Genomic DNA, 16,736 nt, shown 5'->3' on the forward strand with positions numbered 1-16,736 from the left:
ACTTTTTAAAATCAATTTTGTGATACGACTATTACCAAACAGTTACCAAACTGTTTTATTATCAATTAGAATAGATCTTATGAGAACTTATGAACAGAGAATACAAATAAATATAATTAACCGTGACATCACGATTGATAATACATAGAACATTGTGTCATATCGAGCAAAAAAATACTTTAGCAACAGTCAAGAAATTCTAAAGACTTTTTTCCAAATGACTCTGCAAGTATTCTATTTAGAATCTTCTCAAGATTTCTATACTCATAACAGTTGACTGTTGCTTCTTCTGCAATTTTCTTCATAACAATTGATACTTCATTTATTAAATCCTGATTGTAAACAAAATCTTGAGCTATTTGATTTTCTACATTCTTTATCGATGCCTCTATATTGGAGAGTATATCAGGAGCTGTTTCTAGTAAATCCTTATTTTACAAACATAAACAGAATATGACAAAAAATAATGTAAATCAATAATCTAATTATTGACTTTTTATATATTATAATAATGTGTTTACCTTCAAAAAGGGTAGACAGATGTTTGACCAGTTTTCTATGCAAGGTACACATTTACATGTAAATTTCATAAAAGTATTGTAGTCACTGTTCCTTTTATCTTTTGGTACCAAGAGAATATCATGTTGATAATAATTTATAAATATCTTGAAGAAAGAAAATATTTTATTAGATGTAATTAGGTGATTTTATGTAATTAATTAATCAAAATATTTTTTAATTACCTGGGACCCTTTATCTATTGGTTGATTAGCATATACAATAATTTCATTATCTTCAGTAAATATGTAGTCTGCATTTGATTTACAACTGTTGTTAAAGAAACTACAAAATGGATGAAGAGTGATTCCCATTGAAAATGCTGTCCCTTTTGGATGATAATATTGTAACTGAAAAAAGTTAATTATGAGAAAAAAAGTGTACAGCAACATATTCATTCTATACAAGTGATTGATTGTATTCTTGCCTTAAGGCTATTGTAAGATACAATTTGCCTGAACATTAAAGCAGCAAAGAAAAACATGTTTGGTTCAGACATCATTTCAAGAGGTGTTATATCATATTTTTTCCCAAAGAAATCTGTTTTGGTTGCCAAATGATATACTGCATAGCAAATGCTTGAACCAAAAAGTCTATCCACATAATCACATTCTTCAGTCTTAGCAGGAAAAGACAAATAACTCCTTATTGCATCACTATGAAAAATATCATCTTCCATGAAACCCTTTTTACGAGGATCTGCAATGAGATAATATTATTTTTAAAAATACATTACCTACTTATTATATATAAACAATTTATTCAATATCAAAATTCACCAGTGGATTTATGTGCTGCTATAAGCTCTTCTTTTAGTTGATTTATACTACCTGTGTTATTGACTGCAATAAGCATAAATCTTACATGGTACGATAAAAATTTATGGTCATCATCTTTTTGACATAAAAATGGAAGTATTGGGCATTCAAATTTATGATATTTCTTGTTAGCTTCTAACTGACATTTATCTGAACAATAAACATCAAAAATACAGCCTTTACATGGCATAAGACTCCATGATGGTTTGGTACAAAAAGAACAAAACAACCACATCTCTGAAGGATCAATAAAAGAATAATAACTATTTTCTCTAACGAGAATTTCTCCAGCTTCAATATGCCGAGTAGCAACAATATGTCTACCCCATTTTTCATTGTACTTTATAGCAACAGCTTCAGAAGCACTTGGAGCTTCGACATTTGGTTCAAATGATGGAAGTTCGTTTGCAAATTTGATCTTTTTTCCTACATTGTTTATATTTTCTTCATCTGATGGTTTCTTAATTTTCCTTTCAAAATCTTCAGACTTCCTTTCGAATGTGTAACTCTGTTTAAAATCTAAATTTGTTTTTTTCAATAAACAATTAGCTTGGAATAAAACAGCCTCAGCTGTGGTAAAATCTTTTAAACCAATTAAGGCTTCAGTTTTTCGAAACATCAATTTGATTTTTAACTGATTAGACTTGACTCTAGATAATGCTCTGTCACAATCTTGCAAACATTCTTTATACTTCTGTAAATGGAGTAACAATGCAGCTCGATTACTGTATCCAAGTTCTAATTCTTCAGAATCATTAGGAGCAGCAGCAATACTCTGATTATAATATGCCAATATTTTACGATGATCTAATTCATTGTGGGATTTTTGACGGAATAATCTATTTCCAGCATTTCGCATTCTAATAGACAATGGGTCGTTTTTTATTAATTCCATATCAAGAGCAAGTTTCTTATTGAATTTTTGATGGTGGACTTCTTTTTTATCCATATTTTCCATCATACTAGACATTAATCTTTTCTCTAAAAACATTTCATCTCCACACAAGAAATCACGATTATCAATATTTTTCAATATAACATTTTTCTGTTCTTCCAAATATTTATTTATATTTAGTGAGTCAGCCATGTTTTTTAATTTTCTAATAATTTTTTAATAAAACCTTAAAAATCATTCATCGATACATACATGTTACTTCACTAATTGTGTGTATATTTATTTCATATTTATAAATACCTGATCAGTTTTTAACATACACTCTTATATTATAAAAATTCTTAGCTTTCAATTAATTTGTCTTCTATAAATAAAATATTGGACAAAATTTGAAGAATTGTTGAAACTTGAAACTAATCGGCAATATCAGATGATATTAGTATCCTTCTTAATTTAGTTGTGGTGGTTACGCATTAATTCAGCGTTCACACACCGCGCACACGTACACAGAGACCTCAAAGTAGTTTCCTACAAACTCGTGACTCGTGATTATTTCTCAATTGTACCTTCATAATTGTTTATTTAATGGTCTGTAGTGGACCTGAAGTCCTTGTGATCCGCCCATCTGCAACTAGATGGCGTTGGTAACCTGCGAACGGCAAGAAATACGTTTATTGGCCGTTACATTATAAGCCCGTATAGTATAATTAACGAAGATAGACGGTTACGAGATGAAACACTTCTATATTTTACTAATCTTCTCTTTTTTCCTCTCATTCTTATATGAGCCTGATAACGCTCTATTTATATTAATTAAGGTGCCAAAGATCTGATGAGTACTTGATATAGTACATTACGCAACAAGTGCAGAAGGTAGGCGATTCCCGAGGGTGACAACGCGCATGTGTTATCACCTACTTAAGCACGCGTTGCAATCTACGGAAAGTTCGATTTCTGCCGAAAAAGGTTTACAACGATAATTTAATAATGATAAACGTCAATTTTGTAAAGCAAATAACGATATAAAACTATAGTTGAATCTTAGCATTTTTTCCATATTTAGCTCTGCGGTTTGATAAAGGGAAATATAGAAAACAATGGCATCCCTTGAATCCCGTGTTTAGGCACGTTTGGAGAAAATCTAAGTCTGTTTAGGGAAAACTCAATCTGTTCAGCAGATGCGTGACGCTCCCGAGTATGAGCAATAAAAAAAGGGCACGTACCACTCACTTTGATCAAGTAGATTGGAATGTAGGAAATGAAGTTCTCAGCAGCCTCCACCGAACCCACCAAGATCACGACATCGTGAAAATGACCCTTCAATTAACAACATCAACGATCACGATGATTCAACGACGGTTAATGTATCAGACATGTTGATCTCCGAAAAAAATATATCCTTTAAATACGGATGCATATTTCTCCAATGTTAGCTCAACTTTTTGCTCCGTCTATAAGATATTCTTTTCATTTATGTCCGTCGCCTGTCGCGATTAATTTAAGTATATCAATTATTGTTTAGTCAAAAGTTATATTAACCCGCTAAATGTCTTAAAAGCAATTTATAGCTTATAATTTGTTCGGTCAAATGTAATTGGCATCAGAACCGGACACATCCGTGCCCCAGGTGTCACCGCTGCTCTCAACGGATTCCAGACTAACTACTAACCAGCATCTCGATCATTGAATCAATCATAAATTAAACATATGGTACCCTTAAGACAGAAACACGCGCATTGAAACATGAATCTCTAATGATTAGTGTGTGAATTACAAAAATTACTGCATCAAACGGGTCCATTCAAATCAAACGTGCAAATTAGGAATTAAATTTTGTAGTAATCAAATATTAATCTTATTCGATGTTACTTTCAACCATTTTAAAAATTACGCTCATAAATTGCTCGCTATTACTTAATTGTATAAAAAGTTTTAAATACGTGTGAGATAAATCTATGTAAAATGGAACATTCACTTATGAAACAACTTATTGAATTCAAGGCAATTCATTTTAGTATTTTCAAATTAAATAATAAGAAATTATAATGTCATAAAAACCAAAATACACGTGTAGAAAAATATAAAATTCAACTATCTTTCTATTAATCGAAGGAACATTAAAATGAATTATCATCGCGTAAAAATATAGTTCAATATTACTTTCATGTTCTCACGAATAAAGTTTATAATAATTTCAATGATGATATGCCAATCCGGTATATTTCAATGTTTTGTAATAGGTCTGATGTAATTAGTGATAATAAATGTAGTAAATAACTATATTATTACTGTTACATATCGAATTCTGTTCTTTTATTTATTATTCATTCGCTATCAATTTAATCTCTGTTTGTTTTTGTAATAAAAGCTTATGTTGACATTTTAAATCAGATTTGCGATTGTTATATTACCGTTAATGAAATAATTATTTAACAATTACATTAATGATGATTATTAATAATTATAATAGTAGTACCATTATCTATGGTAGACTACTCGATAGCCCTAAGTTTTAATTCCAAAGGCGGATTGTAATTCAGTGAGCAATAGTCTTTTTTCGATTAAAATAGTAGAAAAAAAATTATTTGATATTAAACATTAAAACAAAACTATTTTAAAGTATATGTTCAAACAATTGACTATACAATTCCTGAGTGACATTGATAACTCCGACTATGGAAATATATAAAGATGACAATGATTTCCGCAAACTTTCACAAACTAATGTAGAACCATTATTCGAAAATGGACTGTGCAGCGACACAAGTCTGATATTTATAGACAAATAATTTAAACTCTATAAAAATATACTACGTGGCAGCTTAGCATTTTTTAAAAGATTGATAGATCAAGGCAGACTGCCGAGAATAAATAAAAATAAAGTATTTTCTTATTAATTCTCGATAAGCTTCTACAATATCAGTGCTGGAGTTGTGCCGCTACTTATATTACGGCGAAGTAAACGGTTTAGAAGGAAAGGCACAAGAATTATTGACAGCTGCATGTTGATTCTTATGAAGATAATCAGTAAAAAATTGATGTGGAAATATCTTAGTAACAAAACTGCCATAGAAAATGTAATAAAGTGTTTACAATGATCAGACACTTTATCACTGATGACATAAGCGATGTAATTTTTAACTTCATACATAAGACATTTCAATATGAATCCTTAATTATCAATTTAAAAAATATTGATTATTTTTAAACAGATTATTTAGTAAGTTTGAACGTTTTCTTAGACAACATTTGTTGATTTATGGTAACTTGTTTTAGTTCATAGACTATTAAAGATATTTTTATGTAACAAAAATACATATATAAGTCAAAAAATACAAAATTAAACTATAGGTTTTTGATTTAGAAAACCTTAATATTTGTACCTATGCATTTATGCATTTGTGTGACATATTAAATGTCCAATTACCAAAATATGTTATATACATATTTAGTAGATATTTTTCATAGCTGTAATAAGCTGAACAATGTTCGGTCAATTTTGTACTCAATGTTTCTAAAATAAATTTTATTTTCTTCACTGAATCTAAGCTAGAATGATTAATAGCTATAGTATCAATGATTTTATGGATTTCTACTCCTAAACTTGAAGTCATATCAAATATAAGCTAGAAGAATGTTTATATAATTAAATACCATCTATCAAAACTATCATAAAGCAAAGATTTTATTGTTAACTTACATCAGAGCTTGGAATACAAATATTTGACCACTTTTCTGAGCAAGCTAAGCAGTGGCATTTAAAATTAAAGATTTTAAGCAAATTTTTATGCCTTTGCTCTCTAATATTGCTTAAATAATGTTCGCCACAATAACTAACAAATAACTGAAAATTAAAAAATCAGTTCAATTAACATTCATCACTTAAACATAAAAAAAATTAATTTTTTATATACCTGCTCTCCTTTTTTGATAAAATGTTTAGCATAAATCAATGTTTTATTATTATTTACAGAAACTAGTTCGGTATTTGGATTACAGCTGTGATTGAAAAGACTCCTAAATGGACCAATAGATATCCCATAATGAACTCTGTCATTTTCAAAATTATGTGTAAGCTATGTAAACAATTACAATCATCTACATTTATAAATACAACCAGTATTAGTGAAAAAATTATTCATTTTACCAGAAGTGAATGTTTTTGAATTAAAGCATGAATTCTTGCTAATAAAGCTCCAACTAAAATTATATCATCATGGTTCAACATTTCCAATAGATCTAAGTCTATTTTTTTTTCAAACAAATCCGTTTTTGTAGCTAACAGATGAACAATTGTACAGGCTTCGTAAATTTGTGAATATATTGTGAAGTTATCAACTCCATGTATATGACTGTACATACTACCAAAATTTTCACTGCTGAAAATACCATCAGAAGAAAATCCTACTGTACGAAAATCTAAAAAAAATGTTTTAATGTATTGAATTATAGAAATCTAAATAATCTTACATACCTTTGCAATTTTCTATGTTACTTGCATCTTTTCTCAATTGTTTAATTCCACCTGCTTTATGAATCATAATAAGCAGTAATCTAATTGCACTATGACCATTTGTAATATTCTGCTCTATATCCCAAATGTACGGATAGACAGGACATTCGTATTTATGATATTTGATCCATGCTTCTGACAAGCACTTTTCCGAACAATAAACATCATAAATACAGTATCTACATGGAATGGATGACCAAGTAGGTTGAACACAATTTGAGCAAAATAAATACATTCCAGGTTTCAATAACAATGTGCAAAAGTTATCTTCGATAGCAACAATGTCACCAGGTTTGATATCTTTGGTAGCAGTAATATGTCTTCCCCATTGTTTGTTGTAAGTGATTTTAATGCTTTTAGAAGCACATGGAGCTTCTTTCTGATACTTCAGATCGGTGAGTTCAGACATATTTTGTGGTTTGTTGGTTTGCTCGAAAGAATTTAAATCTTTTAAAGTATTTAATATATTGTGAAGCTTGTTAACAAATTTTCTTTTTAAATCCTCTTTTATAGACAATATACACAATTTTTTTAGAGCTTCATCACAAACACTTTTTGCTGAATTTTTATTCAAAAAGGCTAAGCATTCAGCTTTTCTGCACAACAATTTACATTTCAAAAAATCACAGGTAGTAATTTCTATTGCTCTCTCACAATCTTTAATGCAATCCTCATATTTTTCTAGATGATAAAGCAAAGCTGATCTATTGCCATAGCCAAGAGCAAGTTCAGACGAATCATTTGGAGCTATTGCAATGCTTTGTGTATAGAATCTCCAAACTTTTTCATGGGTTATATTGTTTGGCATTCTGGTATTGTAAAAGTTATTACCATACTTTCTATATTTGATAGAATCTTGTGAATTTTTTTTTCTACATACTCCTGAAGGTTTTGAAACTGGTCCCCAACTTCCCAAAGCTATTCTCATTGCAGATTTCTCATTGTGTAAAACTTCATCTCCACTGTTATGATCTTTAAATGTACTCTCTCTACTTGGATCAAAAGATCCAAAACTAATTCCAGATATAGATGACATGTTAGATGGATGACATGCTAGAGCCAGTTGTTTTGAGGACATCTTCAAACTTACGAGAATACATCTTTGCTGCTAGTCGGAGATATAAAATCACTCAAACTCAGTACACTATAACCTTATATAAAAAAATATTAAATTAAAGCAAGCGATTCTACATACCAATAATTTTACTTCGATCAACAGTTTTTCTTCAACGAAGAAATATTTTCTTTTAGATTTATAATAAAAGAACAATAAGTAACTGGTTAAACTAGTCGAATTATTATCTAAACTTAATATTTTGACTAATCGCGTCGAGATTCGATCCGTAACAATGCACTATATTTATTCCTCGAATTTAACAAGAAGTGTATGGTTGAGTTTTTTATTTGATTTAGTTTCCCATTCAGTATATCTCATATGTGCAGTTTTATACAAATACATATATCGAGACGACCCTGGCAGAAAAATGATTGATTTAAAAATATATATATACCATTAGCTTCGTCTTAATTTGTACCACCCGAAAATTGCTTTTTTGGAATGTGTACCCTCTCTAAAAATAGAGAAAAAAAAGATTTTCGTAGGGTAGATTAGCAATTCAAATTAACGTATTACTGCGCATGCGGAGCGGAAAATGTATTCGGTAAAATGCTAAAACTATCAGCGCCTCTAGTGGTGAAAAGTCATTGTTGAATGTTGCGCGGGCGTGCGTGCTAATGTGATTCGGTTTACGCGTGTTAATCATTGTTTTTGTTTATATTTTGTTATACTTTTTAACAAAATCGATGTGAAAATCAAGTTGAAATATGTATTCTATTAGATTAGTTATTGCTGACAGTTATCAAGCAGCTCCAATACCTGATGTCGATCCGACCTTCTCACAATTTCGGGGAAATGGAATTAAACAAGTTCCTATTGTACGGATTTTTGGAATCACTGATAAAGGTAGTTTTTATTAATGGTTTATTTTCAGCACTCTTGACTATACAAATTAGTTGTAGTTAAGAATGTTTAAAAGTTTAGTTTTGTATGATCAATGTGACAGAAATGATTTAAATATAGTGTTAAGAAAATTTTGTTTTTAATTTAATTTCTATTTAATTAAACAGGTGACAAAGTATGTCTTCATGTACATGGAGTTTTCCCATACCTGTATGTTCCTTATACAGGACAAATCAAAGCAGATATTTTGATGTACAGACTTGCAGCATCATTAGATGCAGCTATCAATGTTTCTCTAGGAGCTGCAAAGTCAAATACTCAACATGTTTATAAAATTCAAGAAGTATCTGCTATGTAAGTATCACTCATTGATTTAATAATTATTTAAACATTGAATATTTTATTTGTTTTTTAATTTTCAGACCTTTGTATGGCTATTATAGGAAAGGACATCATTTTTTCAAAATATATTTTTATAATCCTGCTATGCATAAAAGAGCCATTGACTTGCTGCAGGTAGTATATAAATATTAATTTTAATTTAAAAATACTTACAAATTTTGTTACAATAAGTTTTTTTCAGAGTGGATGTGTACTTGATTCAATTTTTCAACCTTATGAAGCTCATATTCCATTTATACTACAGTTCATGATAGATTATAATATATATGGTATGAGCATGATAAATGTGAGGAATGTTAAACATCGCCATCAAACTACAGTATCTCAAAATGAAGAAAAATCATTTTATACTTCAGACAATGTACTTGATTTTGATAAAAAAGAATACTTACCATTTTCTGTAGTAAGACAAAGTGTATGCAAACTAGAGCTAGATGTTTGGGCTTCTGACATTCTCAATAGAGAAGTCATTGATAAAGGAATTGATCTCAATCCTGGTATTGCTGCAATTTGGGAAGAAGAGAAAACTAGAAGAACTGAAGCTGGCTTAGGTGGAGATTCACAATTAACATATCCAGACAGTCCAGCAAGATCACAAGCAGCAAAAATTCTAACAGAGAATGACATTTACTATGAAAGAAGATTTCTGCAGCGTCTAGCTAGTCTTGAATCTCAGGTATAAATATAATCAATTGTATTCGTGTTATTTAATTAAACTAATTGACTACTTTCTGTTATTAATTCAGGCTAATGAAACTGTACTAACACCAAGTAGAGATCATTCATCGTATCCTATTCCTGTATCGCATAATAGCCATTTATTGAATGCATCACAACTGGAAATACATGTTGGTCCTGTAGACACTTCTGTTACACAAAGATTTGTGAATCAGCAAAATGTAAATGATAATTTATCATTGTCATTACAATCTCAAGCTTCATTCAGCAATGTATCTCTAGACACTAGTGACCGTAAGCTTAAAATGTTTATATATTTATTATTGAAAAAATAAATTTAATAACCAAAATATGTTTTAGTTGATCTTGTAAATATCTTAGCAAACTTAGCTGAGAATCAAGAGAACAGTCGTAATGAAATAGATTCTGATAGCATTCTTGGGTCCCAAATGTCCCAACAAGATTTTCCTTTGGAACAAGATAATAATGAATACAATGAAGAGGAAGAAGTACTTGATTTGAATCTTACATGTTTAGAATTGGATAATTTAAATTTTAGCTCCTGGGAAATGTCACAGTATAATTCGGAAAAATCACAGCACCAAACTCAAAAGAGTATTGGCTCTCAAATAGGTAATCCATTTTCAAATTATTAACATTATCGTTTGTAGATTATATGTTCAATTATTTAAAATTTAGAGCTTGTATTAGAATCATTAAACAATCCTGGACCGTCAAGTTCAACCAAGAATATTCCTCAATTAGATGGTCCCATTGATGACGAAAATTCAAGATCAGGTCCTAGCGACGATACTGATGTAACAATAGCAAGACAAGAGTTTCTTGAGTGCGATTATAGACGAAGTCGAAGTGGTACACGTTCTGTTCCCGTTACACCTCAAAAAAGGAAACGCGTCTCGAACAGCGAGGACGACGATTCTCGAAGTCCAGAGGGAAAAAAATCAAAAAAGCAACTACCAAAAACACCACGACGTTCGCCAAATAAACGTACGAGTAAACTCACGAGTCCAAGTTGTCCTACCCGTACATATTCTCCATTAAATCTTGAAATCAGTAGAGTTGGTCAGGAAACACCCAAAAGATCTACAACTCCTATTGCTTCATCTTGTGCGTCGCCATCAAATTCCAGATCTGTTCGGCAAAAATTGAGAGAGAGTTTTCGGCGAAAAACAATATTTTCACCAGTAAAAGAGTCAAATGCAGGTAAATTAATTATAAAAAATTTACAATTGTACTTCTATCAATTGTTCCTTTATTAATTTTGTTGGTAGAAATAGAACACAATCCAGTTGAATCTGAGAATACAAAGTCTTTAAAGACTACGAAGGAACTATTTATGCTTAAAAAATCCGTAAGTAAAACGTCTGATAGCGACGATACATTAGTTGAAGATTCAGACGAATCAAACGGAACTCTCACGTCTTTTCCGATATTGAAACCAGTTATTATTGACGATAGTGATTCTAATCAACCGAATTCTCAAGAAAAATTGTCAAACTTATCAAACTACATTGGATCTTTACAAACGTTACCGGAAAAACAAAGAGATACATCAATTCTTCCAATCGAAATATCTTATACCCATATACCAGAAACAGGTTATAAGAATTTAGCGGATGAAGTTAACTCATCCTTTTTTGCTCAAATAAATTCTGAAACAGCTATGGCATTGCAGCCTTCTCCGGATATACAATCAATTTCAGGCAAGGTTACAAAGTACGGCTCCTTCAGAAACGAAAATATTCGAAACAACGAAAATTCAGACCTAGAGCAAATAAATATAGTTAAACAGTCTTTCAGCGAAATACCTGGAACGAATCAAAAGAAATTAAGAGAAGGTGAAATTCAATCATCCTTTTTCATTCAAACACGTTCTGACGGGGTGATAACGTTTCCATCTCCTCCTAGCAGACAACAAGTTTTAGAAAACATGAAAAAGTACGAATTACTAAAATATGATGACAGACATGAAAATGTAAATTCAAAGCCAGAAGAACAAATATATAAACAAGCTGAACTCTCTAGCAATCAAATTCTTGAAGTCAGACAAAAAGAATCCTCAATTTCACCAAAATGTCATCTTTTCAGTGAGCAAAAAACGTTGGAAAGCACGAACAATTCCAATCCGCGAAAATGTGAGAACCTTGAGCCTTTCTTTAGTAATCCAGAGGATGCAATTGGTTTACCAACCCATTATCAAACCACGAAAAGCTTGAAAAAGCCTCGGTGTATACCAGATGAAGCCCACTCTCGTCTTCAATGGCAAATATATAGTTCGGAGCCATTTCCATTTGATAATAATGATAAAATAACTGCCCTCACACCGGCGATACTGCCACCAAGCAAAGAATCTGTTATAGCTCGATGGGAAAAACAAAACAAATTGAAAAAAGCTCAAGAAAAAGAGGAGAAAAAGAAGAAAATAGAAATGGACTTGCAACGTAGACTGACGCAAAGCTCAGCAATGTTAAGTAATAACAGCACAATTGTGGATCAGACTTTAAGAATATCAAAGTTATTCAAAGACAACCAGGCCAGTGATACGTCGAAACATTTAGGAATTTCTTGTGGTGAAATTGAAGGTCCATCACGAACGACTCTAGTTCCTGCAGACGGGGATATTGGAGCTAAAGCTTTAGCATCAGTAAGCATAACTTTCTCGTTTTTATTATTATTTATGAAAGTATACTGTTGTTGTTGATAAATTAATTTTTTTATAGCATCAATTTTTGACAGTAATTTGTCTAGAAGTACACGTTATCACGCGGCCAGGTCTTCTGCCTGATCCAAAATTAGATCCGATTGCGGCTATTTTCTACGCTATTTATAATGATGTTCCATCCGACTGGAACAAAGTGAAAACGTTAGATTGTGGTAGGGTGAATATGCACACAGAAGCAATCAAATTCTAAAAATTTAATTTTATAATTTTCTCTTCAGGCGTCATCATCGTAGATCCTAATAAAGTAAACTCCAAACCTTCACATGTAACGGGCACCAATCAAGATGAGCAGACTTTATCGTACGTTGCGACCGAAGAAGACTCATTTGAAAAACTATTAGCAATTATTGCAAGTTGTGATCCGGAAATATTGATTGGCTGGGATATTGATGTCCAATCGTGGGGATACCTTTTTCAGCGCGCTTCTATTCTTGGAAAAAATTTAAGTGGCAAAGTTTCGCGCATTCCAGCAACAAAATGTACTTGGGAAGAGCAGCGCGGCGATCCATCAGCTTCGGAGATACGAATTGAAACTTTGGCAGAAGTGAGACTACCTGGTCGTATTGTCTTGGAAATTTGGAGAATAATGAAATATGAAATAGCTCTCTATAGTTATACTTACGAAAACGTCATGTACAATGTGATGAACGAGAGGATTCCAAGTCCAAGCTTCGATACGTTAACTCATTGGTGGCAGTCATCACTTAGTCAGTGGAGGGTCTTCGATTATTACGCTAACAAAGTCATAGGCATCAACAGATTACTGCATCACTTTGACATTATCAGTGAGTAAAAGAGATTATGTATTCACTAATTCTCCATACATATATTTTTCAAATTTTCAGATCGAACAAGCGAGCATGCTCGCCTGTACGGTGTGCAGTTCTTAGAAGTATTTTCCCGTGGTTCGCAGTTTCGCGTCGAGTCGATGATGCTTCGTATAGCCAAACCCTTGAACTACATACCCTGCTCGCCATCCCCGCAACAACGCGCAAGTATGCGAGCACCGGAATCATTACCTCTTATTATGGAACCTGAGTCTACAATGTATGTCGATCCCGTAATTGTGCTTGATTTTCAAAGCTTGTATCCTAGTATTATTATCGCTTACAATTATTGCTTTTCTACGTGTTTGGGTCGTGTTGAGCACATTGGAGCGTAAGTTATTAGTTCATTTTTATATTAAATTTATTGTAAAACTTTCAATAATTTTTAATGAATTTCTTATTAGACCCTATCCATTTGAATTTGGGTGTACTACTTTGAAAGTGCCCAAAAATCTTGCTCTCAAGTTACAAGATAAAGTCAACTTTGCCCCGTGTGGAGTTGCGTTCGTAAAGCAAGAAGTTCGTCAGGGTATTTTACCACGAATGTTGACGGAAATTCTAAATACTAGATTTATGGTTAAGAAAGCAATAAAAGACCATCCTAAAGAAGATCTCGCATTACAAAGGGCATTGTACTCTCGACAACTGGGATTAAAACTCATTGCTAACGTTACTTACGGATACACTGCTGCTAATTTTAGCGGTAGAATGCCTTGCATTGAAGTGAGTATTTCTTTTTCTTAGTCTGAATTGGAACTTGTCGCACAGAGTACTTCATAACAAAATATCTTATAGGTCGGTGATAGTGTTGTCAGCAAGGGAAAAGAAACTTTAGAACGAGCGATCCAAATTGTTGAGTCCACTCCGAAATGGGGAGCTCGAGTGATTTACGGTGACACTGATTCTTTATTTGTTTTAGTTGAAGGTAGATCGAGAGAAGAGGCTTTCAAAATTGGAGCGGAAATCGCCGATAGTGTGACTGCCATGAATCCGAAACCAGTCAAGTTAAAATTTGAAAAAGTTTTGCAACCTTGTATTCTTCAGGTAAGCTTGAAGTTATTAAAATTCTAATTAAAAACATAAGAAGTCTTTTCTAATAAACTAAAAATTTTTTTAGACTAAAAAGCGATATTGCGGTTACATGTATGAAAATTTAAATGATAAGCCAGTTTACTTGGCCAAAGGTATTGAAACCGTTCGTCGTGACGGATGTCCTGCAGTCGCTAAAGTAAGTGATATTTACAAATTTTTATTTCTGTGTTCTACTGACAAATTTCATTCTCAATACATCGCCGCTGCAGATTCTCGAGAAGTCATTAAAAATTCTATTCGAAACGAAAGATTTATCAAAAGTAAAGCAGTACGTCACAAGGCAACTAGATAAAGTATTAAGCGGCCGGGCATCCATTCAAGATTTAACTTTTGCAAAAGAATTTCGAGGATTAAAAGGATATAAAGCAGCTGCCTGTGTGCCTGCGCTCGAACTTACTAAGCGAATGATACAAAAAGATCCACGAGCTATACCGAGAACTGGCTCTCGAGTACCTTACATCATTGTAGCTGGAGGACCTAATGAACCTCTTATACGTTGTGTTAAATCTCCGATGGAAGTACTAATGGATTCGAGTCTAAGGCCGAATGCTACTTATTACATTACCAAAGTTATTATTCCGCCTTTAAACAGGTGTCTGAATTTGATTGGAGTTGACGCATATGCTTGGTAAATATGAAATAAATACGTAGTAAACGTTTCATTAAAAATAATTGAAACTATCCTTAGGTTTATGACAATGCCGCATCGTCAAGCTGCGCAAAGAGTACAAGGAGCTATGTTAGCTAATACCAAACGTAAACAAAAAACGACAATATCACAGTATTTATATAATATTTCATGTCCATGTTGTGGACAAGCATGTGATAAAGGTATTTGTAATGAGTGTATCAAAAATAAGATAACAACACTAATCGATCTTCATGAAAAATGTCGACAATATGAAAGAATTTATTCCAATATTAAGATGGTAAATATAAATTAATTTTTTTTAATAATACATGATGAAATCAATGATCCATAGAAAAAACATTTAAAAAACTATAATTATTGTTATAGATCTGTGAATCTTGTATTGGTGTCAAAGATGCAGACAGCTGTATATCCTTAGACTGTCCAATATTTTACCGAAGAATTTGTGCTCAGAGAGACAATTCGCAAATTCCTTATTTGTACGATTTAATCAACTCTATGGAATATTTAACTTGATGTTCTCATTAACAAGAAACATGTTATACAAAACTGTGATAATCCAACAAAAAGAGATGAATCTAGATATCTATATAATTTATACAAATGTACATTTTTGTAAATATTGTTATTATATCAAAACTTATTTTCTTTTTATAAATATTTGTTAACTGCACCCATGATTCATGAAAATATATCTTTTGTTGTATAAAAAATTCTATAGTTGCTTTATGTGAAGGATTTCATCCAGTAGACATCTTGTTTTTTGTTGATTCAATTCCATTTTTTGATAATAAATTTGTACACTCATACCATGGAAGTCATAGACATTTTAAATTCAAATGATGCAAAATGATTCACCTGAAAATATATATTGTTAAAGTAGCTATTTTATTTTATTTTATTAAAAAACATTTATTTTGTAACAAATTATTTTTAACATAATAATTGAAATGTCACAAGATTAGGTTATAACACTAGGAAATGTACGATCATGTGCATAGTCCAATTGTGAAGAAAGTTATTGTGTTGACAAATTATTGTTAAAATTATTAATTTAATGCAATTTAAACAGAGAATAAACAATTTGAATCATTCAAGTATCAACAATTCCAATATTATAATTACTCAGAACTATGAGTCTACCAAACTGGCGTGAAACATTATTTTAATGTTTATCCTAGTAAGTAGAAATAGTAATAATAATGATAAACTTACATTTAACAAATTTGTTTAATAAATAACTGAGCGATGGGTTATAAAATAGCGCAAGAGCTCTTTTCGCGAAAGGGATTGGACTTTTGCGATGAAAATCCGACAAGGAGGCAGTCTTCCTGTTCGTGATCCATGATGTACTTCATCAGTTCCTCGACGGCTTTGCTGACGGAGATACGCTTAATAGCAGCCTCCCTACGGAGTTGCTCAGTCACTTGGCGCTGCTGCTGTAAATTCGAGATCACCATGTCCATAACCAACGAATTCGTGGTTTATTTATGGGCGTGGTCCCGCACTCTTTGCACCAATTGCAGCGGCAACGACGACGAAAACCTTCTTCGTCGTCGAAGCGATTAAACTATCAGCAAGCTTGCCGTAGTCGAGGA

At 31.9% G+C, this 16,736-nt stretch overlaps 3 protein-coding genes across 3 annotated transcripts; 1 reads left to right on the plus strand and 2 right to left on the minus strand.

Moving 5' to 3' along the window:
- Positions 1-82: 82 nt before the first annotated feature.
- On the minus strand, positions 83-2,830 carry LOC131664532 (uncharacterized). The gene is made up of 6 exons (XM_058935715.1): positions 2,572-2,830; positions 1,338-2,497; positions 986-1,257; positions 744-908; positions 522-665; positions 83-428 (listed from the first exon to the last, which is right to left on the minus strand). Exons 2-6 carry the CDS (start codon positions 2,461-2,463, stop codon positions 180-182), a joined length of 1,956 nt encoding a protein of 651 aa, XP_058791698.1. The 5' UTR covers positions 2,464-2,497; positions 2,572-2,830; the 3' UTR covers positions 83-179.
- A 2,801-nt stretch (positions 2,831-5,631) lies between these two features.
- On the minus strand, positions 5,632-7,862 carry LOC131664678 (SET and MYND domain-containing protein 4-like). The gene is made up of 6 exons (XM_058935982.1): positions 6,746-7,862; positions 6,419-6,690; positions 6,186-6,347; positions 5,972-6,115; positions 5,699-5,897; positions 5,632-5,654 (listed from the first exon to the last, which is right to left on the minus strand). Exons 1-6 carry the CDS (start codon positions 7,860-7,862, stop codon positions 5,632-5,634), a joined length of 1,917 nt encoding a protein of 638 aa, XP_058791965.1.
- A 645-nt stretch (positions 7,863-8,507) lies between these two features.
- LOC131664640 (DNA polymerase zeta catalytic subunit) lies at positions 8,508-15,990 on the plus strand. The gene is made up of 17 exons (XM_058935914.1): positions 8,508-8,747; positions 8,912-9,098; positions 9,167-9,260; positions 9,328-9,822; positions 9,893-10,118; positions 10,185-10,457; positions 10,524-11,048; positions 11,117-12,489; positions 12,566-12,719; positions 12,786-13,352; positions 13,413-13,725; positions 13,799-14,117; positions 14,190-14,438; positions 14,512-14,622; positions 14,696-15,114; positions 15,175-15,415; positions 15,505-15,990. Exons 1-17 carry the CDS (start codon positions 8,609-8,611, stop codon positions 15,652-15,654), a joined length of 5,835 nt encoding a protein of 1,944 aa, XP_058791897.1. The 5' UTR covers positions 8,508-8,608; the 3' UTR covers positions 15,655-15,990.
- The last annotated feature ends 746 nt before the right edge of the window (positions 15,991-16,736 follow it).

This window comes from Phymastichus coffea, unplaced genomic scaffold, assembly GCF_024137745.1.
Source record: "Phymastichus coffea isolate CEN01 unplaced genomic scaffold, Cenicafe_Pcof_1.1 PCOF00044, whole genome shotgun sequence".
Lineage (NCBI taxonomy): Eukaryota > Metazoa > Arthropoda > Insecta > Hymenoptera > Eulophidae > Phymastichus > Phymastichus coffea.